A 27,604-nucleotide genomic window follows, 5' to 3' on the forward strand; every position below is an offset into this window, starting at 1 on the left:
ATTTTCCTTTTTCACTTTCTTCTTCATTCCTTCTGATTTTTTCTGTCATTGCGTTTTTCGGGTCAGGACAAAATCTTGAGCCACAACCCACCCCTCCTGCACACCCCGCCCCCCGTCCGTCAAATGGCTCAGGCTACCTCCTTTTTCCCTGCGTATTGACTTAGGGTATAGGCAGCTGTTTCAGACCATAATCTTATTTCCCTCATCTCTGTTTTTTGCTTGAGACAGACAGACATACACACACACACACACACACACACACACATACACACACACACACATTAGAGTGCAGGCACACGTTCATACACTACATACAGACACAAACCGCTGTTATCTAGATTTCCTTCAGTCTCTCCTCCTCTTCCTACATTCTCCCGCTGCCATTGAAAAGCCCCGACAACCACTTTTTCAATAAAGTTTTTATGGGTGCTTTTTATCCTCAACACCCTTCTCTCTTTCTCTCTCTCCCTCCTGTTTTTACTTCTGAAAAAGTCTGGTCTTTTTTGACACTTTGTCTTTTTCCAGGGAGAAAGAAAACTGCTAAATCTGTTCATCTCTCGGGGCCTAAACGTTGGTCCAGTGACCTCACGGGAGGATGGTTGATGTCTTAACCTTTTTTTATTGGTTTGGGGAGGAGGTGTGGGGTGGGGTGGGAGTGGTTGGTTGTTACTGTGACATCACACTCCTGATCCCATTGGTGGATTCTGTATCTTATTGCCATGGCAATGTTTGGGTCACTTTTGATTTCCCTAATAAAACTGCCTTTCAATTTTCAGCAAAGAATTTTTCAAAATGTTGTTCTGTAAGTGGAATTGCAGATTTCTTTGCTTACTTCGTAGCTGCTTGCATGTTACATTTTCTCAAACATTTTTTTTCTAAATTTTTTTCCTTCTTATTATAATTTTTCTCGAGAGGCTGAATAGTATTTTTGCTGCATATTTTTTGTACAAACCATAGATGTAACAGTTTTTCAATTTCTTTTTTTTTTTTCTTCAATATTTTTTCTTGTCCGCCTTTCCTTCGTACTATCCAGATTATTTTGGCAGAAAGTGTCTCCGTTTTAGCCCAATTCCTGTCCCTGCATCTCCATGTTGTCTTGAAATGAAACACAGCGCTATAATATCATACCTCTTTGTGAATGGTGTTTCTTTCCTTTCCCTCTGTTGTCCCTCTATCTCCATTCCTTTACTATCGCTCCCTTTCATTCCTTCCTTTCTTTCTCTCTGTCTTTCGGTCTGTTTTCCTCCTCCTCTCCCCACCAGGTGCCCTTCAGATCGAGCTGAGTGAAGAGCAGGACCAGGGGAAGTATGAGTGTGTTGCCACCAACAGCGATGGAACACGCTACTCAACCCCTGCCAATCTATACGTCAGAGGTAGGAAAACCACCACCCAATCTATACGTCAGAGGTAGGAAAACCACCACCCAATCTATACGTCAGAGGTAGGAAAACCACCACCCAATCTATACGTCAGAGGTAGGAAAACCACCACCCAACCTAAAAGTCAGAGTTAGGAAAACCACCACCCAATCTATACGTCAGAGGTAGGAAAACCACCACCCAATCTATACGTCAGAGATAGGAAAACCACCACCCAACCTAAAAGTCAGAGTTAGGAAAACCACCACCCAATCTATACGTCAGAGGTAGGAAAACCACCACCCAATCTATACGTCAGAGGTAGGAAAACCACCACCCAATCTATACGTCAGAGGTAGGAAAACCACCACCCAACCTAAAAGTCAGAGTTAGGAAAACCACCACCCAATCTATACGTCAGAGGTAGGAAAACCACCACCCAATCTATACGTCAGAGATAGGAAAACCACCACCCAACCTAAAAGTCAGAGTTAGGAAAACCACCACCCAATCTATACGTCAGAGGTAGGAAAACCACCACCCAATCTATACGTCAGAGGTAGGAAAACCACCACCCAATCTATACGTCAGAGGTAGGAAAACCACCACCCAACCTAAAAGTCAGAGTTAGGAAAACCACCACCCAATCTATACGTCAGAGGTAGGAAAACCACCACCCAATCTATACGTCAGAGATAGGAAAACCACCACCCAATCTATACGTCAGAGGTAGGAAAACCACCACCCAATCTATACGTCAGAGATAGGAAAACCACCACCCAATCTATACGTCAGAGGTAGGAAAACCACCACCCAATCTATACGTCAGAGATAGGAAAACCACCACCCAATCTATACGTCAGAGGTAGGAAAACCACCACCCAACCTAAAAGTCAGAGTTAGGAAAACCACCACCCAATCTATACGTCAGAGGTAGGAAAACCACCACCCAGTCTAAAAGTCAGAGGTAGGAAAACCACCACCCAATCTAAAAGTCAGAGGTAGGAAAATCACCACCTAATCTATATGTCAGAGATAGGAAAATCACCATGTAGCTAAACTACAGAAATTGGAGAATACACAGTGAAGGCTTGGACTGAAATAGGTGACGGTATTGACTTTGGAGCTGTTGTTCTATAAGCAGAACGGAAACTCAGGCAGTAGAACATTTGAAGTGCCGGTTCTCAGCTTGGGTGAAGTCCAGCCCACGTCGAGCACTGGGACCGGAACTGACATTTAGGGAGATGCAGTATCTGTAGAAGGTACCCGCCAAAGCAGGACCCCAGGCAGTGTTTATGTTTTTACTTAGAACTTCTTCCTTTTCAACACATTTTGCCAACGGGCACAGATTTCATTTGCTGATTTACAACGATACGTTGCAAGTTTTATTATGAGGCCAAGTTGTTAGAATTTTAAATCCTATTTCCTGCAACGATACAAAGAGAAAAATGTGCTGCTTTTGATTTAATGCTTTTGTCCCGTAGTGTCATCAGGCTGAGAGAACAGCCTGTTTACTGCTCCTGTAATATACACATCTAGCCTTTGTTCTTTCAGTGTGAAAGCACATTTCCCACAATTCTACACATTCTGCTGTCAAATGAGAACATGGAAAATATTTTGGTTGGGGGCCCCTGGAGTAGGTATTTTAGTGAACTATTTTGGCTCAACCAATTTTTTTTGAGACCAGTCGATTTATGTCAGCTTCCAAAGATAAAAACTTAAAGAAATGGTTACCTCCCACACAGGTCCTGGCATTAGGGAATGAGCCATGACATAAAGAGAATTACTGTGGGTATCTCTTCCCCTGTACGCTGTGCCCCGTCTAATGCCTTTAAGACTGTTCTCAGGCTGGGCTTCCCAAATCCCACCACGGGCCCTATGTAGGGCACGACTTCTGCCCGGGCCCTGGTTACTGTAGGGCACTACTTCTGCCCGGGCCCTGGTTACTGTAGGGCACTACTTCTGCCCGGGCCCTGGTTACTGTAGGGCACTACTTCTGCCCAGACCCTGGTTACTGTAGGGCACTACTTCTGCCCGGGCCCTGGTTACTGTAGGGCACTACTTCTGCCCGGGCCCTGGTTACTGTAGTGCACTACTTCTGCCCGGGCCCTGGTTACTGTAGTGCACTACTTCTGCCCGGGCCCTGGTTACTGTAGGGCACTACTTCTGCCCGGGCCCTGGTTACTGTAGGGCACTACATAAGGAATAGTTTGCCGTTTGGAAGAAGGCGTCAGAGTTGTTTTACTCTTATTCTGTTAGACAGGTTAGATCCTTAGGCTCTCGGCTGCCTGTTTTACACAGACACACATATATCGAAGACAAACACATATACATGCGCGCACACACATACTCTAATTAGACTTAAAAGATAAACACGTGTATGCGTGAGTGTTTGTGTGTTTTGTGTCTTCAGTCTGTTTGTGTGTGTGTGTGTGTATGTTGTGCGGGTGTGTGTGTGTTGTGCGGGTGTGTTCATATGTGTTGTGGGGGTTTGTGTATGTGTGTTAGAAGCCCTAACTACCTGACCTCTTCACTTCCATCTTCCCTTGCTCTGTATTTTCTTTCTCCTCTTTCTTCCCTCTCTCTCTTCCTTTGTTCTTTGCTTTTCTTCCTCTGCCTCCGTCTTCTTCCTGCGCTCTACTTATCCTTGGTTCTTCAGAGCTCAGAGAAGGTGGGTAACTTTTGTCTTTCACTACATTTCCACCCTGTCCGGGGTCATTCTACCTCGGCCCTGGAGAGAACAAAACCCTTGTTTCTACCTGCTAGTTATTTGCCGTCACCTGGTGTCCCAGGGCTGAGTTCTTCCCGGTTCCAGGACCGGAGTTTGAATCTGGCCTAGGATTTTTGTTATTGTCTTCTGTAATGTTGTTTGTTTAGAGTTTAAAACATGATGTTGGTCATGCGATCGTGTCCACACACTGTCCCTTGTCAAACAGTCTATACATCCACACAATTTTCCTTGACTAACAGTCTATACATCCAGACAGTGTCCCTTGTCTAACAGTCTATACATCCAGACACTGCCCCTTGTCTAACAGTCTATACATCCACACACTTCTCCTTGACTAACAGTCTATACATCCAGACACTGCCCCTTGTCTAACAGTCTATACATCCACACACTTCTCCTTGACTAACAGTCTATACATCCAGACACTGTCCCTTGTCTAACAGTCTATACATCCACACACTGCCCCATGACTAACAGTCTATACATCCACACACTGCCCCTTATCTAACAGTCTGTACATCCACAGTAATTGTGGTCATATTGATGCCTGAGTTGGTCTACCTGCTTAATCCATGAACCAGTACAGCTTCATCAAGTAGATCAGAGCATGACCTTTAAATATATGGATGTAGTGTCTGTCTCTATATTATCTGTATAGATATGGATGTAGCGTCTGTCTCTATATTATCTGTATAGATATGGATGTAGTGTCTGTCTCTATATTATCTGTATAGATATGGATGTAGCGTCTGTCTCTATATTATCTGTATAGATATGGATGTAGTGTCTGTCTCTATATTATCTGTATAGATATGGATGTAGCGTCTGTCTCTATATTATCTGTATAGATATGGATGTAGTGTCTGTCTCTATATTATCTGTATAGATATGGATGTAGTGTCTGTCTCTATATTATCTGTATAGATATGGATGTAGCGTCTGTCTCTATATTATCTGTATAGATATGGATGTAGTGTCTGTCTCTATATTATCTGTATAGATATGGATGTAGCGTCTGTCTCTATATTATCTGTATAGATATGGATGTAGTGTCTGTCTCTATATTATCTGTATAGATATGGATGTAGCGTCTGTCTCTATATTATCTGTATAGATATGGATGTAGCGTCTGTCTCTATATTATCTGTATAGATATGGATGTAGTGTCTGTCTCTATATTATCTGTATAGATATGGATGTAGTGTCTGTCTCTATATTATCTGTATAGATATGGATGTAGTGTCTGTCTCTATATTATCTGTATAGATATGGATGTAGCGTCTGTCTCTATATTATCTGTATAGATATGGATGTAGCGTCTGTCTCTATATTATCTGTATAGATATGGATGTAGTGTCTGTCTCTATATTATCTGTATAGATATGGATGTAGTGTCTGTCTCTATATTATCTGTATAGATATGGATGTAGTGTCTGTCTCTATATTATCTGTATAGATATGGATGTAGTGTCTGTCTCTATATTATCTTTAAAGAGATGTATGTACTGCCCCCCCCCCAGTCCGCCGGGTTCCCCCGCGGTTTTCCATCCCCCCAGCGGACAGTGAGATCATGCCAGGAGGCAACATCAACATCACCTGCGTGGCTGTGGGCTCCCCTATGCCCTATGTGAAGTGGATGCTCGGGGCAGAAGACCTCACGCCCGAGGACGACATGCCGATCGGCCGGAATGTTCTGGAGCTGGGGGACGTGCGCCAGTCCAACAACTACACATGTGTTGCCATGTCGACGCTGGGGGTCATCGAGGCGGTGGCACAGATTACAGTGAAAGGTAGCTGTGGAAACCTGTTTAATGACAGTATAGAATAATATACCTCTGTGTTCACGCAGATATTAAATATGTAAATAAACACAGGAAATGTTGGCAAATATACAGTTTCATGCTTCCGCTTTCTTCACTGTTCCGCCATCTCTCTCCCCTACCTCTCTGTCCTCCCCCTCTCTCTCTCTCTTGCCCCTTTATCTCCCCCTGTCTCCAGCCTTGCCCAAGGCCCCGGGTTCTCCAGTGGTGACAGAGAGAACTGCAACCAGCATAACCCTGACCTGGGATTCAGGAAACCCGGAACCCGTGTCCTACTATATTATACAGGTAGAACACAGTACACACACCAACGCACACACAAGTGTAGTACATTAACACACACACACACACACTTCATGACCCCCCCCCCCCCCCCCCCCCCCACAACAGCACCGTCCGAAGGGATCAGAAGACGCCTACAAGGAGATAGACGGCATAGCAACCACCCGCTACAGCGTGGGAGGCCTCAGCCCGTTCTCCCACTACGACTTCCGCGTGGCGGCCGTCAACACCATCGGCAGGGGCCCCGCCAGCGACCCCGTGGAGGCCAGGACCGCCGAACAGGCGCCGTCATCGCCCCCGCGACAGGTCAGGGGTCGACGGATTCACCGTTGGTCAGAATTCGCATGGTTCTCCAAACTAGCGTGTTTTTACCGCGCGCGCGCGGCCCTGACGGCGGCCTTGTTGTGTTTCCAGGTCAGAGGTCGCATGCTGAGCACCACCACCGCCATCATCCACTGGGACGAGCCCGAGGAGGCCAACGGTCAGGTGGTGGGGTACAGGGTGTACTACACGGACGACCCGGCGCTGCAGGTCAACCAGTGGGAGAAGCAGATGGTCCGGGCGGCCAACTTCATCACGGTCCACAGCCTGGTCCCCAATAAGACCTACTACATCAGAGTCCTGGCCTTCACCTCCGTCGGAGACGGCCCGCTTTCACAGGACCTGCAGATCATCGCCAAGACTGGAGGTGTGTGTGTGTGTGTGTGTGTGTGTGTTGTGGGTGAATGTGATGTGATTTTAGTTGAATTGTAAATGGGTGGCATCTGATGCACTGCCGTTTGTTTGCATCCTAATGGGTTTTTTACGGGTTTTTTACTGTCAGTATATTGTAGTGTATTCTGGGTAACATAGTTCCCTCCGTCTCCCTAGTCGCATCCTAGCGGTCTGATTTTAAAGGGGAGGCCAAGTCAGAGACCAGTGTATTGCAGAGTATTCTGGGTAACATAGTTCTTTCTCTCTGCATAGTTCCATCCCAGCCGTCTGATTTTAAAGGGGAGGCCAAGTCAGAGACCAGTATATTGTTGTCTTGGGTGGCTCCTCCCCAGAGTGGGCCTGACAACCAGATCACTGGATATGAGCTGGTCTGGAGGAGGGCAGACGACACCGAAGAGGTAATGGCTTGTGGTCACTCTTTTTTATTTTACGTTTTAAAATGCTTGACAATCCATCGGAGCCCATCGGGTTTGAATCATAGCACCATTCTGACAGACACAGATGTCACAGGGTTCTCGTGCACCTGCTTTCACAATTCAGAGTTTGGAGCCAACAACCACCCGTCCCCTCAACCCCTCCAACCTGTCACTTTCTCCCTCCCCCTCACGTCCCTGCAGAAGAAGCTGAGTTTCGACCCGACCACTTCGTACCTCATGAAGAACCTGAAGCCCTTCTCCTCCTACACCTTCCAGCTGGCGGCACGGAGTAAACACGGCATCGGAGCCTTTACCAACGAGGTCACCGCAGACACCCCGCAGACACGTACGTCCCCACGCAATCAGTGGAGGAGATCTGATTGGTCGAAAGGGCCAATTAGCCGCTGAAGAGCAGATCTGATTGGTTGAAGGGCCAATATGTGGATAAAATTCAGATCTGATTGGTCAAAATGTCATTGAAGTTATTACTAATATAGTATTGGGCAAAGGACACGTAGGTTTGAACGGGACATATGGTTTTACTTTGGCTATACAGTCGGTCATGTAGTTTAGTCGTTAGTCTAACAGTCAGTAAAGGTCATTTAGTTCAGTAGTTAGAAATATCTGTGAACCTGATCAGTCTGTGGAGAATCCCTGAGACTGTGAAAAGGTGTTGGAGTACAACGTAAATTCAAGTCAAGGTAGGTAAGTTGTCTCCTAAACAGACGTGTAAGTGGATGCTATTATGGCAGCTTTTAGTCCTGGGTTAACTGAGATGAAGGTAGGTTTCATGTTCTGAAGACCGTTCAGTGTTTCTGTTCTTCCCCATATTTAACTCATTATTTCTCATTATTTTCTGTCAACAACATTTTGAATCAAACAGATTTGACTAAGGTTCCACAATTCTGGTGATTTTCTCAAAACCTCTTCAATCTGGAATCCCTGGAAAACCTGTGTATTTGATGGAAGTTACTGGAATTCTGCAACCCTAGATTTGACGTTTGATCTGTCATTTCTGTTTTAGTCTGTAGGTCATCTTTCTTTAGAAACGCCAGTCCTAGAGTTTTATGTTCATTTGATGTTTTTTGTCCCTTTTTTGTTTTCTGTCTCTTGTCTGTTCACTGTGCCTTCCACTAAACATCTCACCTCACCAACCAAACAATCAACACACAATACACAACCAATTACATCCGCTCAAACAACTCCTACCTTCTACTTCCTCAAACCTGGCCAATCAGTGCCCTCAGCCCCTCCCCAGGATGTTACATGCTCCAGCCCCAGTTCCACAAGCATCCTGGTAAGTTGGGCTCCGCCTCCGCCGGAATACCAGAACGGAATCATAACGGGATATTCCATCCAGTATTCCGTCACGGAAGGGCAGAACAGGACTTCCAAGAAAATCAGTGCAATCCCGCCCAATAGCTCTCCCTACCTTCTGGAAAACCTGGAAAAATGGACTGAGTACGGAATCACGGTCCGAGCACTCACGGAAACCGGAGAGGGACCCGAGAGTCTACAGCGCCTTGTACGCACAGAAGAAGATGGTATGTCCCAAATGCCCCATGCCTGTTGATACTAAACCCCCCCGTCCTTGTACGCATAGAGGAGGATGGTATGTCCCAAATGCCACATGCCTGTTGATACTAAACCCCCCTGTCCTTGTACGCATAGAGGAGGATGGTATGTCCCAAAGGTCCCATGCCTGTTGATACTAAACCCCCCCGTTTTTGTACGCGTAGAGGAAGATGGTATGTCCCAAATGCCCCATGTCTGTTGATACTAAACCCCCCCGTTTTTGTACGCGTAGAGGAAGATGGTATGTCCCAAATGCCCCATGTCTGTTGATACTAAACCCCCTTGTCCTTGAGGAACATGTTGTTTTCCTACTAACTCCAAAACTACCTGAGAACCTCTAGCTGCTAGGACACATCCCAAATGCAACCCTGTCCCCTACCTTGTGCCCTTCATAGGGGACAGAACCATGGCTGTGTTTTTCTTCTTGACCTTCACGCTGAGACGGAGAGAAACCTCCCTGGGCTATAGTCACGCCACGCTGTTTTTAGTTTTATTTGTTTTTACCTTTTTGTTGTTACCTCCGCTGGCAGATTTTTTTGTTTTGCTTCTCTGCTGCTTCAGGGGGAATGTGTGGTGTATCCCACTAACTGTTGCCTTTTTGAACTGCAGCCCGTGGCTGTCACTAAACACCCCCGTCTGAGGGGAATTTTAGTGCAGTCCATTAACCCTGCCCCTGTCAACCACTGTGGGGGAGGGAGTCAGGGAGTCCAGTCTAGTCCTCAGGCTTTCCTCTCAACCCTTCTCCTGCTATAGCGCTACATAAATGAACCTTTCTCTTGGCATATCTTTGTACTGTACCCTTTTCTGAAATACAAATTTGTATTATATTTTTTTTTGTGGAAAGGGTTTAGAAATTTGGGAAAGGGGTGGATTTTCCTCATAGACAGGCAAGGTCTCTCTGCCAACCACGGCCCCTGAAGGTTCACATTATCTTTCGCTCACTCTCTCGCTCTTTGTCTTTCTACTGTTTGTCAGGACGTTTTTTTTTTTCCAGAACATATTTTTTCACAACTTTTTCCACTTTTTTGTGATTTTTCTAATCTCAGCTCCCAGGTATTTTTCAGATTTTTTTTTTTTTTAAAGAGCCTCCCCCCCCTGAAAAAATAAATAAATGACCCGACGCTACAAACACTCCCCCTTCTTGGAGTATCCAAAACATCTAATAGCCATTGTGAACTTTGAACCTCGACCCTTGACCCCTACCTACTGTATCCCACAATGCATTTCCAGTTCCCAGCGGTCCTCCACGTGGCGTGGAGACAGAGGCGGTGAACTCGTCGGCCATCAGGGTGGCGTGGCGGGCACCGGCCGCGGAGCGGCAGCATGGGCAGGTCAGAGGGTACCAGGTGCACTACGTTAAAATGAGCTACGGAGAGCCCACAGGACCAAACCTCATCAAGGACATACTCATCGATGACTCACAGGTAATAAGGGAAAAACTACCCAAGACAGTTGGACAATTTGATAATAAAAAAAGGGAATGTTGATATACGGTAGAATGACATTGTATGTTGTGTAAATAATGTTAAAGTAGAATTTGGCTACCAACACTTTCTCACACATGTCAGTACATTACCATCTATACTTTTGCACAATAAGGGCCAGACACACACACACACCTAAGGCTATGTGGTCTTATCAAGGCAGTAAGATTAAAACGTACATTTCCTCTCATTCTCTGTGACCAACCTGCCCTCTACAACACGTTACATGTTCAGTAACTTGTCATACACACATGTATGGGATAGCTTCTGTTCTATGATCATACCACTGTACGTGGTTTCAGCAGTCTTCATTACATTCAGGATACATATATGATTATGTTATTATGTATAAAAGACAATTCTTGGTGTGTTGCCTCCAAGAGTATATTGAGAATGTCTACTGTTGCAAGATAGAATGGAACAGTAGAATAGAATGGAACAGTAGAATAGAATGGAACAGTAGAATAGAATGGAACAGTAGAATAGAATGGAACAGAAGAATAGAATGGAACAGTAGAATAGAATGGAAAAGTAGAATAGAATGGAAAAGTAGAATAGAATGGGACATTGATGTTTAGTAAAAACATTCAGATAAGAAAGTCTGTTCTACTAATAATGTTACTCAGAAACTTAGTGCGTAGTCTAATTGCGTTCAAGTATTCCTCAATTTACAAAATGAATATTGTTTATATAATTTACAAGTCATTGAAACTATGTGATAATATTTTAGACTAATATACAGAATCCTGTCTTTTTCCTCTCTCTCTTCTCGGCTATTCGATCAGTGGGAATACAATGAATCAAGGGAATATGTGAGTATATCTGTAATCTGATAAAGTGTCTGTAGTCGACAACTGAATGGGAAACGGGGTATGAGTTGGTTTTCACTCAGGCGAGATGTGGCTTCCGCGTTTAATCCAACCCAATCCAATGTTAGACGAGTGCAGTTTCCTGCCATGATTGTCAGTTAACTGCTACAGGAACAGAATAACCGGTTGGTTTACTTTTTTTACCAGGCCAGTTCAGATTTGGTCTAGCAGTCTTTCAGTTATTGAGCGGATGCAATAATGACTAGGCTACCACGCATTCCATCAGATCGTACAATAGGACATCTCAGAATGGGCTAGAATCTAGAGGCCCATTTTATCAGACTCGTATGTTGTTCGTTGGTTAAATGCTGTTGATTGCCTCTGTTATATTCTGTGTTCTGTCGATGGAGGTTCTGTAATACTCAATTGTTCTCCGTCCGGGGTTCTGTAGGAGGTGGTTCTGGGCGATCTCCAGGCCAATACTGGATACTCGGTGTCCGTGGGGGCATACACTGCCAAGGGAGACGGGGCCAGGAGCAAACCTCAAACCGTCTGCACCACCCTGGCATGTAGGTGCTGACAGACTGACACCTTAAACCTCCACAAGCTCAAGACAATGAAACCAGAGTACTATGTCGAGGGTAATGGAGGGAATGTATACCGTGAAATGTGGTTTCTCGTCAACGCCAATGTCTTGTCTCTCTCTTCTCCTCACACCTCCTCCCTCCTTGTCATCCTCCCATCTCTCTCCTCCCCCTCACACCCAATTCCTCTCTCCAGTCCCCGAGCGTCCCCGTCTGTCAGTGAGCTCCTCCGTGGCAGGGACCGCCCAGCTCCAGTGGCTGCCTCCCCCCGACCCCCCCACCCCACTCCTGGGGTACCGTCTCACGTTCGGGCGCCTGGATGTCCTCCCACTCACCGTGGTGGAGTTTCCAGCCAAGGAGACCTCCTTCAGGGCCCAGGACATTCACAAGGGGACCACGTATATTTTTAAACTTTCCGCCCGCAATAAGATTGGCTACGGCGAGGAGGCGGCGATCAAGCTGACGACGCCCGAGGACGCCCCCAAGGGGTACCCGGAAAATATCATATCGGAAGGCGCCTCGTCGTCCTCCTTACAGCTAGCTTGGAAGTCTGTGCCGCTTATCGAACAGAACGGGAAGATTGTGAAATATTCGGTGCAGTACCGGGATGTCAACGCCAGGGGGAACACCACCAGGGAGGTGGCGGTGCCTGAGGCCGGCGTGACCTTGGAAGGTTTGAGCGCCGACACGGTGTTTGACGTCAGAGTGCGTGCGTTCACGGCGGTAGGGCCGGGACCTTATAGTCCTAGTGTCCAGTTTAGAACGCAACCACAGGAGGTGGAAGGTAGGGGGCGCACTTCAACACGCAGACATGTTGGCTCCTGTCCCAGCACGCACTCTGTTACTGTCTTGGACATGTATTCACACCAGTTCTGTACACACACACCAAACCAGTTCTATATACATACACCACACCGGTTCTATATACACACACCAGGCCAGTTCAATATGGACACATCAGATCAGTTCTATATGGACACATCAGATCAGTTCTATATAGACACACCAAACCAGTTCTATATAGACACACCAGACCAATTCTATATAGACACACCAGACCAATTCTATATAGACACACCAGACCAGTTCTATATAGACACACCAGATCAGTTCTATATAGACACACCAGACCAGTTCTATATAGACACACCAGACCAGTTCTATATAGACACACCAGACCAGTTCTATATAGACACACCAGACCAGTTCTATATAGACACACCAGATCAGTTCTATAAACAAGCCAGACCAGTTCTATATACACACACCAGATCAGTTCTATATAGACACACCAGACCAGTTCTATATAGACACACCAGATCAGTTCTATAAACAAGCCAGACCAGTTCTATATACACACACCAGATCAGTTCTATATAGACACACCAGACCAGTTCTATATAGACACACCAGATCAGTTCTATAAACAAGCCAGACCAGTTCTATATACACACACCAGATCAGTTCTATATACACAAACCAGATCAGTTCTATATACACACACCAGATCAGTTCTATATACACACACCAGATCAGTTCTATATACACACACCAGATCAGTTCATATATATGCACAACTTCCATTGTTTTTCTTTGTGTTGTCAATGTAGTTTCATGTTAATAACCAGTCAGTGTTTCTCATCAGAAAAGGTAAGTACGCCGATGTAACTTAGTGCCCTGATTAGTGAAATCAAGTGGTGCTCCCCTGAGTAAAAATTGATTCACTTGAAAGGCAGAAAAAGGCTCTTAGCGAAGGATTTTATTATATACAGGTAAGATATAGGATTGTTACTAAAGGATTATACTGTATTATATACAGGGAAAATATTAGACTCCTATTAAAGGATCCTTTTATATACAGGTAAATGTCAGACCTACCTCCATTCAAGGATATAGTGTATTAATGGACAGTAGTTCCGTCACTTGGTGGCTAATGTTCTATAGACGCCTCATATTGACCACCAGAAGTTGAACAGGGCTATAGACTTTATACCGGACCTGACTACCGTTTAGTTACACAATAGGGGGTTGGAAATGCAATCACACAAGTGTACCTGCTATTTAGTAGAAGACAATGTTTCCAATATCATATCATCAAAGTTCATGTGGTTACATGAAAATGATGACAAAAGTCTTGAATATGAATTATTTTCCTGCTTATGAGATGGTATTTTGTTTTCAAGCCCTGGTATTGCTATTAAGGGTTAGGGTTAGGGACCAAATCTACATTTAGTCATTCAGCCCTCATTGAGGATGCAATGAGACTAATGTTTGGTTAGAACATTCAAAACTTTATTGTAAAGAAACATGCAATCCAGGAGTATACTGTAGAATTGAATTGTAATGTTTTGTTACCATAGTGATACCCAGTGGAATGGAGTCATACTCTGTTGTTACCATAGAGATATACAGTAGAATGGAGTCCTACTCTGTTGTTACCATAGGGATATACAGTAGAATGGAGTCATGCTCTGTTGTTACCATAGAGATATACAGTAGAATGGAGTCATACTCTGTTGTTACCATAGAGATATACAGTAGAATGGAGTCATGCTCTGTTGTTACCATAGAGATATACAGTAGAATGGAGTCATACTTTGTTGTTACCATAGGGATATACAGTAGAATGGAGTCATGCTCTGTTGTTTCCATAGAGATATACAGTAGAATGGAGTCATGCTCTGTTGTTTCCATAGTGATATACAGTAGAATGGAATCATACTCTTGTTTCCATGGTGATAAACTGCAGAATGGAATCATACTCTGTTGTTAACAATGGACTGTGGAATCTTACTCTGTCATTACCAGAGAGATATATAAAATGACCTATGGAATCATACTATGTTGTTCCATTTCCTTTCCTCAGTGTTTGCTACTAACTTCAGAGTGAAGGCTGCAATGAAGACCTCAGTCCTGCTGACCTGGGAGATACCGGAGAAAAACCCCTCCCAGCCCTTCACTGTGAGTCCCATCCAGTTCAGTGGGTGTTTGTGCCTGCCTGCCTGTTAGTCTGTTTGTAACTTCTCTCCCCTCCTCTGTCCAGATCCTGTATGGTAAAGGTCAGAGCGTGGAGGTTGACGGTAAATTGGCCCAGAAGCTGATCACAGGCCTCCAGCCGGAGACACAGTACTCCTTCCTGTTGACCAATCGTGGCAACAGTGCTGGAGGGCTGCAACACAGAGTCACCGTGACAACGGCCCCGGACATGCTGCGCTCCAAACCCACACTGGTGGGAAAGACCAACGCCGACGGCATGGTGACCGTTCAGCTACCACCCGTGCAGGCCCCGGTGCCCGTCAGGTGTGTCTCCATGGTAGCGGGTAGGGGGTGTCCGTACAGGACCAGGAGGGTACAGGATAACTGAATTGTGTGTGTGTGTATGTGTGTTGCGTTGCCATGGAGTAACAACGTAACTGTTAATGTGTGCACAGTGTTATACTGTAGCTGACTGGAATTAATTAGGGGCTTGATATATACCACAGTTTGAGGCCATTTTTATGCATGACAGTCCGAGTGCCGAATGATTTCATTACAGAGCGGTTGCCAGTGTAACTACAGCAGTACACCGTGCCACCTCGTTTGTAACACGTTACAATTCATCTGGTTGTTGTTGCCAGGGGTTACTACGTGGTGGTGGTTCCTCTGAAGAAGCAGAGAGCAGGGAAGTTCCTGAAACCCTGGGAGAACCCTGATCAGATGAACCTGGACGAGGTAAAATTATGGTGGTGGTTGTGATGATGGTGATGATGATGATAAAGGTGGTGATGATGATGAAGGAGATGGTGGTGATGGTGATGCTGACGGTGATTATGGTGGTGTTGATGATGATGGTGATGATGATGATGATGAAGGTGGTGATGATGATGAAGGTGGTGATGGTGGTTGTGATGATGGTTGTGATGATGATGGTGGTGTTGATGATGGTGATGATGATGAAGGTGGTGGTGATGAAGGTGGTGTTGATGATGATGAAGGTGATGATGGTGTTGGTGGTGATGATGGTGGTAGTGATGGTGGTGATGATGATGATGATGGTGGTGGTGGTGATGATGGGGAGGATGGTGATGACGGTGGTGGTGATGATGATGGTGGTGGTGATAACGATGGTGATGACAGTGGTGGTGATAACGATGGTGATGGTGGTGGTTGGGGGTAATAAGGATGTTGAATAAACCCCTTGTCAGCTCCTGAAAGAGATCAACAGGACCAGTGTGAGCAGGGCGTTGCGTGTCCGTCGCCAAATTCCAGCCAGCCAATCAGATCCCAAGGCTTATATCTCTGCCCACTTCACCACACTCCCCCTGGAGTTCACCCTGGGCGATGGCCAGAGTTACGGGGAGTTCCGGAACCGCCCCTTGCAGAACGGACAGGAGTATGTGTTCTTTGTGCTGGCGCTGCTCGACCAGGCGGATCATGTGAGTCATGGTTTGGTTACACACACACACACAAACAGACATGTTGGTTTGACCTGTAAAGTGGGTGAAGTAAAATTCAGTACAATTTCAGGTAGAAAATGTAACCTTAACCATAAAGCCTAAACTCCTAAAGGAACCCTAACTCTGAACTTATTTCTACCTGAACTTATACCCAGTTGAGCTTGTTTTTAAAGTGAGAATTGGGCAGTTGTCCTCAGTTCTTCCTAATTTCACTTAACTGGGGCACAGACACACACACACCCACTCTTACCACTTCTCTCCCCTCTTCAGACCATGTACTCCACCAGCCCCTACTCTGACCCCGTGACCTCTAACGATGTCGATCCTCAGCCAATCATAGACGAGGAGGAGGGGCTACTGTGGGTGGTTGGGCCTGTTCTGGCCGTCATCTTCATCGTTTGCATTGTCATCGCCATCCTGCTTTTTAAGAGGTGAGGAAAGAGGGGGAGAAAGAGAGGGACAGGGGGAGAGAAGAGTGAGATAGAGGAAGAGATGAAAATATAGAGGGACAGGAGGAGGCTAGAGGGTGATTTGAAAATAAAAGAAATGATATTGAAGTTATTTAGCCTAGGATCTTATCCAGGTTGTGTCATACATTTTCATACGTTTGGTTTCTTTACCCGTCCCCATGTGGGAGTTGAACCCGCTCCTGAGCTACCCAGGACCGCTCATAACATTTGTACCTTTGATGCTGAAATCTCGTCCTAATATTATTTCTCTGTTTCTGCTCACTTGTCTTCCCATGATGTAGTAAACCAGACAGGTAAGAATACACTTATTCGGGTTATTTTATTCTATATTAATCAGCTTATTTTATTCTGTTGGTAGTGAAGTTACTTGATTTTGATATTAGTCTGGTTATTTGATTCTGATGGTAATCAGGTTGTTTGATCCAGATTTGCAACATGTCATGTGATTGTCACGAACACCCCTTGTTAATGTGTGTGTGTGTGTGTGTGTGTTGCAGGAAGCGTGCAGAGGCAGAAGGGAGGAAGGCTAGTTTCCCCTGCAGCAAAGCCATGTCTTCCCAGCATCCCACTGACCCTGTGGAGCTACGTAGAATCAACTTCCAGACCCCAGGTACACACACACACACACACACTACGCGTCTGTAAACACACACACAACTGAAAAGGCGGAGCTGCGAAGAATCAACACACACAGAGAATAAACACACACACACTCACACACACACAGAGAGAATCAACACTCACAACATGATTCATGGTCTCTCTCTTTCTCTCTCAGTTTGTTTGCTGTTTCTCTGTTTCAGGAAGTTATCGAGTGTCAGTTTACCGCGGTTACAGACGACTGTCAAGTTAGTCTGTCTTGGTCCTCTGTCTCTCACACTCCTCGCTCTCACATCTCTGTCTCTCCCTCTCTCTCACATCTCACTATCTTTCGCTCCATCCTCTCTTTCTCTTTTTCAGACTAACTAACCGTCATTTCATCCTCATTGCAGGGACGTGTCAAGGTGCCAGTGAAAGTTAACCATGCGGATGTCTGTTAAGCTGGCCCCCAGGTTGCTTCCATCAGTGTTGCTCTCTAAATTCATTGGCTTAACTCATAACCAGGGTTGCAAAATTCGGGGAACTTCAACAAAAATTCCCTTTTTTTTTTTACGAATTCTGGTTGGAGGATTCAGGACTTCCTGGTTTTCCCCTACTGTTTTCAAGATTCCCATAGAAAAACAGGGAATATATATATATACGTTTCTGGAATTTTGAAACCGTGAAAATAACCGTCATTCAAATGAATCCGACTGACCTCACAAATCAGTGGATGTTCACTAAACTTCATCTGGGATTCAATTCAGATGAATCCGACTGACTTCTCCGATTCATTCATTTCCACCCACTTTCTCTGGGCGTCGTGGAACCATCCTCTAATGGCCACGGCCCAGGACCCGTTTATCACCCAAAAGAAACCTGCCACAGATCGGTGTGATTGCATTGGGCACGTGCTGTCCCTGAAGGTCTAACATCAGTCAATCTGTCTTTTTGACTTCCCCTCTGCCAGGCATGGTGAGCCACCCTCCCATCCCCATCTCAGAACTGGCTGATCATATAGAACGCCTGAAGGCCAACGACAACCTCAAGTTCTCTCAGGAGTACGAGGTAGGGCCAACCGGGCGCGTGTGTGTTTGAGACGCTAGGTTTTGCCATTCAGTTCTTTGGTATTGATTTTAAATTCATAGGCATTTCTGATGGGTTTCTTCACCTTTGGCCTACATAAGACATTAATGCATGCTGATTCTGGCTTGAAAATGTGACACTACTGGTTGTAAGCCTCATGACAAAATCCTCTTGCACGCCAGATGCTCCTCACACACACACACACATACACACACACACTGATCTGTTCATGCCCTTATATCTTTTAACAGAGGTCTTATCTCCTACTTAAGAAATGTTTTATTCAACCGAGGATCTATCTGGCTGTCTATCTGTCTGTCTGTCCCGCTGTCCGTCTGTCTGTCTGGCTGTCCCGCTGTCCGTCTGTCTGTCAGAGGAAATGGAAATGGCTTGATCAAAGAACTAGTGCCTCAAGCTCGATGGACATCTCTTCCACTTTCAAAGAGACAGAGAGGAGAGAAGAGATGTGCTTCAGAGCATGAGAGAAAGAGGGAACGAGAGAAAGCGAGATGGAGAGCTGACAGGAGAGATAATGTTTTTATCATGCAACCAGGAATGAAAGAAAAGAGAGAAAGACTCAGAAAGATGAGGAACCAAGAGATAGAGCCAGAGAAAGGGTAAATCTAAGAAGTAGATCCAGATAGCTGACAGGAGGGACAGTGTTTGTGTCAGAGAGATGATCTGTTCAATAGAGCCTCTTTTTTCATTAGTGCTCTTCAACCTTGTAACAGATAGTGATGGACAGAATGTCCCTGAACACGCACTTACTGTTCAGAACGCGTTAGCATGCAGCCAATCTAGCAAAAATATAACCTTTTTTCAAAGAAACCAAATTCACAAAGAGATGTAGACGCCGATGCAGTGTTGGCAATTCCTGTCAGGACGGAGAAAAGACCTGCTATTGTGTTCTGGGTAGCCTACAGGAATCTGACTAAGATCTCTGATTGGCTCTAGAGTGACGTGGCACTCGAGAGGGGAGGGGCTGGGGGTGGGGCTGGGGTGGGCACGAGGAAACTGGAGGGGGTGGAGGTGAAGAGATAGTTGGAGGAAAAGGGAGATGAAGGTAGAAAACTGGGGAGGTTGTGAAAGAGAGAGCGATGGGCTGTAAGGGTGACAGAGACAAAAGTGAGGCGGGAGAGATTGGGAGAACTAGTATTTGTGAGTTGGAACCAGGGCTGACAGGGTGAGACACTCTACATGACTGGATGCTTTGTCCTACTCTGCACACAGACACACACACACACACACATACACACACACAAACACACACACACATAATACGGAGACAAAGCCAGGGAGAGGGGCTAGCAGAAAGAGTAAAAAAGTTAAAATAGAGAGCAGGGTTGAGAGAAATAGAGGCCAAGACAGACACTCTGGCAGACAGACAGACAGACAAACAGACAGTCTGGCAGACAGACAGACACTCTGGCAGACAGACAGACAGACAAACAGACAGTCTGGCAGACAGACAGACTGCCTGGCAGTGTGACAGACAGCCTGTCATGGAGACAGACTGCCTGGCAGGGAAACAGACAGGAGTGATGATTGTGGTCTGATAATCAGACACACATGATGTTGAATCAACGAAAGATCCACTGACACACAATCTCACACACACACACACACACACACACACACGTGCGCCATAATTATGAGTTGTAAAATATTCCGAATTACTAAATTGCACTCTTTCTCCACTAACATGCACAAATGACGTCATGTCTGCTTCTCTGTGTTTCAAACTGTCATTAAAGGATTTACTGTTGGCTTGAGTCCCTAATGCAACCCAGATCCCCTTTTAGTGCCCTACTTTAATCAGGGAATAGGGTGCATGTATAGGGGTTAGTGTTGGTGCTGGACTGAGCTTTTCTCTTTCCCCATAGGGATTCTTGTAATTTAAGTTCATGACTGTCTCACGGTTTTAAAAAGCAATTCCTAAACCGTATTTGACATTATGAAATGGCAGAACTACGACTCCAGTAACTGGTGCAGTCATTTACAATTTAGCACCAGATTAACACCCTTTAAGTTCCTGTACACTAGTCTGAACCTGACCTTGTGTGACTTGTTTACACTCTGTTTGACTCTGTAACCTACTGCGTTATAGCCCGTTGACCCCAGACTGCACTTACTGAAGACCCAACCCCTAACACTTAACCTGTGACCTCTGTGATTCCGTGTGTGTGTGCTGCAGTCAGTTTACAGTCTATTTCCCATTATTCTTTCTGCTGTGGTTATTGACCTTTGACCCCTGTGTCCTAGTCCATTGACCCCGGTCAGCAGTTCACCTGGGAGCATTCCAACCTGGAGGTCAACAAGCCAAAGAATCGCTATGCCAACGTCATCGCCTATGACCACTCCAGAGTCCTGCTGTCCAGCATAGAGGGTACATCACACGCATGCCAGCTCTGACCACCAAATAAACATCTTCCTTTATTCTAACACTAACCATATACGAGACATTAAGCAAACCCTCTTATCCCCGAGCAACTCGGTGCTGAGTACATTTATTCACACACTTTCTTATACTGGGCCCCAGTAGGAATCAAACCCACGTCACGCGCTGTGCCGTTCTCTGCCAACTGTACCCTAATCCTAACCATAACCCTAACCCTATCTGCTAGCCCTTCATGATTCTCACAAGTATAGTTATGAGTGCGCACACACACACGTGCTCATGCTGTTAGACACACATCTGTAGTTGATGTGTCACACAGAAAACCCTGACATTGATCCAGTGTAGGTAACCTCTCATCGCCAGTCGTGGTATCAGATTTAAACTGTCTTTGAATGTATTCTTCTGGAGATGGTGGGTTGACTCTGAATCCTTCCCCACCACTTCCCCACCGCACAGACAAAAACAAACACGCAGTCCTGCAGTCTAACCCAATATTCTACAGCGCATGAAGATCTCTTAAAATAAGCAATAGTCAACTCCCACATAATCCTGAGGCTGTGCATCTCCGTGGAGGAGAGGGGGAGGCTGTGGGAGGCCAAGCCCAGACAGATGAGTCTTATCTGGGCAGACCACGTGCTGAGAGCATCCCTTCCACCCCCTCTGTCCTGGAGCTTCCCTGGCTGTGTGTCTGTCTCTCTGTTAGGCCTCAGAGTAACACACAAACACTGTGTTACACACGTCTCTCACACAATCACTGTGTTACACACGTCTCTCACACAAACACTGTGTTACACACATCTCACACAAACACTGTGTTACACACGTCTCTCACACAAACACTGTGTTACACACGTCTCTCACACAAACACTGTGTTACACACGTCACTCACACAAACACTGTGTTACACACGTCTCTCACACAAACACTGTGTTACACACGTCTCTCACACAAACACTGTTACACACGTCTCACACAAACACTGTGTTACACACATCACTCACACAAACACTGTGTTACACACATCACTCACACAAACACTGTGTTACACACGTCTCTCACACAAACACTGTGTTACACACGTCTCTCACACAAACACTGTGTTACACACGTCTCACACAAACACTGTGTTACACACGTCTCTCACACAAACACTGTGTTACACACGTCTCTCACACAATCACTGTGTTACACACGTCTCTCACACAATCACTGTGTTACACACGTCTCTCACACAAACACTGTGTTACACACGTCTCTCACACAAACACTGTGTTACACACATCACTCACACAAACACTGTTTTACACACGTCTCTCACACAAACACTGTGTTACACACATCACTCACACAAACACTGTGTTACACACATCTCACACAAACACTGTTACACATGTTTGTCACACAAACACTGTTTTACACACGTCTCTCACACAAACACTGTGTTACACACATCACTCACACAAACACTGTGTTACACACATCACTCACACAAACACTGTGTTACACATGTCTCTCACACAAACACATGTTACACACATCTCACACAAACACTGTTACACATGTCTGTCACACAAACACTGTTTTACACACGTCTCTCACACAAACACTGTGTTACACACATCACTCACACAAACACTGTGTTACACATGTCTCTCACACAAACACATGTTACACACATCACTCACACAAACACTGTGTTACACACATCACTCACACAAACACATGTTACACACATCTCACACAAACACTGTTACACAAGTCTGTCACACAAACACTGTGTTACACACGTCTCTCACACAAACACTGTGTTACACACATCACTCACACAAACACTGTGTTACACACATCACTCACACAAACACATGTTACACACAACTCTCACACAAGCACTGTGTAACACATATCACTCGCACAAACACACGTGTTACATATCTCTCACACAAACACACGTGTTACATATCTCTCACACAAACACTCGTGTTACACACATCTCTCAGACACACTTTCTGTTACACACAAACACTCTCTCTGTTTCTCTCGAATAATATCTGCTTGTTGACACAAGCTAATGGGGATCCAAAATAAACTATAAATAAACAATATCTTTCTCAAACACACACACACACACTGCCCCACTGCCAAGCCTCCAGAGCCAGTGAGAGATGGTGGCACTCTTGGTTTTGTTTTTATCTCTAAGTTGCATAGGAGCCGTAGTCTGCTACTATCTAGTGAAACACACACACACACACAAAGACAGAAAGCAGCCCTTCTGCTACATCCATATAGGAAACCGCAAGCAAATACACACACTGAAACATGCACACACACACAAACACATAAAGAAAGCAGCCCTTCTGCTACTACTATATAGTAAAACACCCACACACACACAAACACACACACATGCACAGACACACACACACAACTGTAGTAGCCCTGCTTCTGCAATTTCAATCTAGTTAGTAGACACACACACACACACTTCAAAGCCTATAGGCCGGTTTCCGCTACGTTACGTTACTCCCTGCACACAGACATGGTGTGTGTGTGTGTGTTTGTGCAGGAAACAGAGAGAGAGACAGAAGTTAAACTTGTCTTAAAAGAACACTTCACCCAGGGGGTACCTTTGATAGTGTGTATCATGTCTGAGAGATTTCCAGGGCAGTGAGATGTGTTTCACACATAATTGGCAGAAGAGAAGAATTTTCCTTTTTTAATCTAACATGGTGATAATGAACCATCCACGTTTGAACTGAAATGGGTTTCTGTACGATGGGTTTAAAAGGCAGTGTAGCTGGATGTATTGGGACTTTCCTGCCTTTTGAAACACATTTAAATACACACTGAAGAATGTATTTCTGTATCAAATTTGGACCGCTACAATTTAACAGGACAGAAGCAGCAAATTAGTCAGTTTATCTTCTTTATTTGTGCCTTGCTTTTTGCAGGTTGGGTTTAGAAGCTAACTACTGAGATATTTGGATGGCATTCTACTGTAAAATATAAAGCATACTCCTTTTATTTATGGATAACTAGCTCCTATCATGAAAATCTTTGAAGAATTTCAGCCTGGCTTATTGAAAACCATGTCTGTGGAAATTAGCTGAGATCTGTGGCCAGCTTTCTACTGTATAATGTATAAAGAAACGCAAAGGCATCTACTTTGCTGTTATTCCAAATACTGTCTGAACATGGAGTCCAACAAACTTTGGCGTCCATCATAGAACAAACATATTATTCCAACTACTGTCTGAACATGGAACATATATACCGGAGAGTTGAGAAAGAAGGAATTTTCTGATATTTCTACTGGTAAATGTGTGTTAATGTTCTTTTTTTCTCCAAACACAGAGGCATAGCCAATTCTTTTCGGGTTCAAATTATCATTTTCTCCAGTCGCCATTTTTTTAGCAGCGTCTGTGCTCGCTGTGAGTGGTACTCGTGGTACTCGTGGTACTCGTGGTACTCGTGGTACTTTGAACAGACCAATACCAATGAAGTAGATCCGAGCACGAAAATCAGATCCACTCGTTCTAGACTGTTGAGGAGAACCCAAATGCATCATTGCTAACAATAGTAATGAGTCCAGTTCTTGAGGAAGTTGTGCTACGGTGAAATGCCCCTTTGAATTACAAATGAATGAAATTGATTTGATCCGTCAGTGATATTAGCTGACAGAAACAGGAGTGTTTCCCAATTGGCCCCCGGTTCTCTCTTGGGCGCTGGTGAAACAAGTGCGTGTAGAGATTAGGGGGGCATTTGGAAGCCTGTTGAAAGTCCTGCTTGTTAGTTTTATATAAACTGACCTCGAAAGATACGCCAAGATGTTAATGACCTGCTTTCTGGCTTGCTTGGATCAGTGTTGGAGAGAGTGTGTGTGTGTGTTTGAGTGTGTGTGTGTGTGTCTGCGTGTGAGTGTGTTCAACCCGTGACACAGTGATTTTGGGGATTATGGTATTAGGCACAGAGGAGCATGACTAATCCTCAATGAAACACACACACACCCTCACACACACACACATGCAGAGACACACAATCCCATCCAATACAAGCCGTGTGTCAGCTGAGTTATGTAAATCTACTAGACAGGGAGTGATTGGTTGATTGACCCGCCCCCAGGTATCCCGGGCAGTGACTACATCAATGCGAACTACATCGACGGCTACCGCCGGCAGAACGCCTACATCGCCACGCAGGGCTCCTTGCCCGAGACCTTCTGTGACTTCTGGAGACTGATCTGGGAGCAGCACACCGCCAACATCGTCATGATGACCAAGCTGGAGGAGAAGTCACGGGTAAGGGGGGGGGGTGGTCACGGTAACCCTAGAGGACTGGGGTTCGCATTGATCCACAGTCAGAGTATACCAGTCCTCGGGTCAGAGGTCATTGAGACTGATGATATTTATCACTGATCCACAGTCAGGTCATAACAGGCCTCGGGTCAGAGGTCATTGAGACTGATGATATTTATCACTGATCCACAGTCAGGTCATAACAGGCCTGGGGTCAGAGGTCATTGAGACTGATGATATTTATCACTGATCCACAGTCAGGTCATAACAGGCCTGGGGTCAGAGGTCATTGAGACTGATGATAGTTAACACTGATCTACAGTCAGGCCAAAACAGGCCTCAGGTCAGAGGTCATTGGAAATCTTCCTGAGTGCTGTTTGCCTGGTTTAAGGCTTTCTTCTGGATGGACACATTTTGCAATGAATGTTTTTTTAAATTTTTTTAATTTCTTTATTACCGTTATTTTACCAGGTAAGTAAGATCAGGGATTAGAATCAGACAAATTCTGGCCCAGTGTTCCACCAACACTCATTATTATACAGTTGGTTTCAGTTTAAAAGGGATGCTTAATCAAACCCAGATCATTAAATTACTTCATTTTCACATCTCTTAGCAGCAGTTTGAAAGTAACTTATGTGCCCCAAACATCATACTGTTACTTTGTTCTTCTAGTACCTATCTGCTGTAGTACTGTAGTATTGTCGTAGATTATGAAGTACCATATGAATAATAGTATAATTATTAAAATATATAATAGTATAGTATTTTCATATATATATATATATATATATATATATATATATATATATATATATAAAACTATGAAGTACCACAACCAATGGTACTATTTACTATGTAATACTATGGCTAATAGTATTATTATGTACAAATTAAAACCATAGTTATTACTAGTAACCAGTATTAGTAACTAGTATGAATACTAACACTGACCATTAACTTGTATTGGTACAAAAAATAACTAGTTATAAGTACTACTACAAAGTAACTAGCAAATGTGTTTTAGTAACTAATAGTAATACTACTACTTACTATTACTAACTAGTACATGCTGTGTTGTAGTAACTAGTTCTGCTATAAACCAAACCTAACTAGTAATTCTGTGTTGGAACTATTACTAACCAGTACTAACAAGTAATGCTGTTTTGTAGTAACTAATACTAGTACTACTACTAATACAATTAAATGCGGTGTTGTAGTAACTAATACTATTACATGCTGTGTTGTAGTTACTAACTATTACATGCTGTGTTGTAGTTACAGATACTAATACTACTACTTGCCAATACTAACTAGTAGCTGCCATGTCTCTTTTCCAACCTTCTCTGTGTCTGTTTCCTCAGATGCCCTCTTATTTCTTCTCCAAGGCAAGACATCCCTCTCTCTCTCCTTCTCTCCCTCTCTCCCTCCTTCTCTCCCTCCTTCACTGCACCCCTCTCTCTCTCTTTCCCTCATCCAGACAGCTTTCTCCCTCCCTCTCTCTGGCTTGTTCTCTCACTCTCATTCCCTCTCTTTCACTCTTGTACTCCGTCGCTTTCTCACGCCCTCTTCCTCGCTCTGCTCCTCCCTCCCCATGTCTGCAACTTAAACTTTATTCACGTGGTTTTCCGCTGACAGATTTTCTCTTTGCTTTAAAGATTCACTTAGAATGATTGAAATGCTCCTTCGACCACATTGTGTTGACTCGACGAAACACACTTTATCCACAAGTTCACATTGCATGTGAGGTGTGTGTGTGTGTGTTCTCAAGCTTTCCATCAGGGTCATTTCAATTCAGCCCATTCCTATAGGAGTGCTGAAAAGTGCCATTCCTTATCAATTACGCGCATTACCCCCGAATGGACTGAATTGAAACTGATCCGACAACTGTACAGCATTTTCCAGAGCTAATGTAGCAGATTAGGGAGTTACTACATCGTATATTTACAGCAATTATCTCCCAGTGTTATCCTGGCAACCACGTCCCTGTAAAAGGCAGAATGGATCAGGATAAAGTCCAGTTATAATTACTCTAACCCTGGGTCTCAGTATAAAAACATAGATGCCTCCCAAATAGCACTCCATCCAGTATGTGCCCTGGACCGACTCCAGGCCAAAGTAGTGCAACTGAATAGGGATTAGAGTGTTATTTGGGACAACCCAAAGCTGTGTCTCAGCTCTCTGACGGGAACACGAACGGTTAATTACGGGGTAGCCGCGGCCAGGAACACCAGAAATCTCGTTTGGACGGGCCGAAACGCAGAGCAGGCCTCCCCACTGACTTTGATGGGGAAACTGGACGGATCAGCACATTCAGATGGTTTGGTTTGGCCCGATACTGCCAGAGCCCCGCCGGGGGATTTAGAGATGAGGCTCACTTAGCACTCTGTGGTTCCTGAGGCTGGAAAAGAACTACAAATATGTCTGCTTGTTATGTGGAATTTGATGCGGTGTGGTGCTGAGGCATGCTGGGGTTTGGTGTTTTCATACTTGCGGAGGTTAGTAATAGGTTACATCTGTCACATGCACACATGCTTGCTCCAACTGACCCCAATCACATAACTTCCTGTTT

At 44.8% G+C, this 27,604-nt stretch overlaps 1 protein-coding gene and 1 long non-coding RNA gene across 28 annotated transcripts in view; one reads left to right on the forward strand and one right to left on the reverse strand.

Annotated features, from left to right (window-relative positions):
• ptprdb (protein tyrosine phosphatase receptor type Db) overlaps positions 1–27,604 on the forward strand; it is a 153,634-nt gene that overhangs the window by 96,465 nt on the left and 29,565 nt on the right. For 7 of the 26 annotated variants that reach the window (XM_029118137.2, XM_029118136.2, XM_029118142.2 and 4 more), the window contains 25 exons: positions 1,263–1,373; positions 4,018–4,029; positions 5,610–5,879; positions 6,088–6,197; positions 6,300–6,497; positions 6,606–6,879; positions 7,158–7,303; positions 7,523–7,667; positions 8,560–8,865; positions 10,127–10,320; positions 11,166–11,192; positions 11,641–11,758; positions 11,970–12,557; positions 14,640–14,734; positions 14,817–15,073; positions 15,391–15,484; positions 15,958–16,188; positions 16,480–16,640; positions 16,961–16,972; positions 17,177–17,289; positions 17,483–17,527; positions 18,229–18,326; positions 20,607–20,730; positions 24,863–25,038; positions 26,397–26,420. In XM_029118137.2, the coding sequence (XP_028973970.1) occupies positions 1,263–1,373; positions 4,018–4,029; positions 5,610–5,879; positions 6,088–6,197; positions 6,300–6,497; positions 6,606–6,879; positions 7,158–7,303; positions 7,523–7,667; positions 8,560–8,865; positions 10,127–10,320; positions 11,166–11,192; positions 11,641–11,758; positions 11,970–12,557; positions 14,640–14,734; positions 14,817–15,073; positions 15,391–15,484; positions 15,958–16,188; positions 16,480–16,640; positions 16,961–16,972; positions 17,177–17,289; positions 17,483–17,527; positions 18,229–18,326; positions 20,607–20,730; positions 24,863–25,038; positions 26,397–26,420 (3,929 nt within the window). The remainder of the gene's footprint in view (positions 1–1,262; positions 1,374–4,017; positions 4,030–5,609; positions 5,880–6,087; positions 6,198–6,299; positions 6,498–6,605; positions 6,880–7,157; positions 7,304–7,522; positions 7,668–8,559; positions 8,866–10,126; positions 10,321–11,165; positions 11,193–11,640; positions 11,759–11,969; positions 12,558–14,639; positions 14,735–14,816; positions 15,074–15,390; positions 15,485–15,957; positions 16,189–16,479; positions 16,641–16,960; positions 16,973–17,176; positions 17,290–17,482; positions 17,528–18,228; positions 18,327–20,606; positions 20,731–24,862; positions 25,039–26,396; positions 26,421–27,604) is intronic. The other 19 variants (XM_029118150.2, XM_029118151.2, XM_034290879.1 and 16 more) reach the window with 10 other exon arrangements.
• Positions 15,854–26,641, reverse strand: LOC117594068. 2 transcript variants are annotated; one of them, XR_004575459.1, is made up of 3 exons: positions 26,374–26,641; positions 16,460–16,626; positions 15,854–15,960 (listed from the first exon to the last, which is right to left on the reverse strand). It is a non-coding gene; the product is annotated as an uncharacterized LOC117594068 (long non-coding RNA). The 2 variants fall into 2 exon arrangements; XR_004575458.1 differs by lacking the exon at positions 15,854–15,960 and adding an exon at positions 16,154–16,241.

Source organism: Esox lucius, chromosome 25 (assembly GCF_011004845.1).
Source record: "Esox lucius isolate fEsoLuc1 chromosome 25, fEsoLuc1.pri, whole genome shotgun sequence".
NCBI lineage: Eukaryota > Metazoa > Chordata > Actinopteri > Esociformes > Esocidae > Esox > Esox lucius.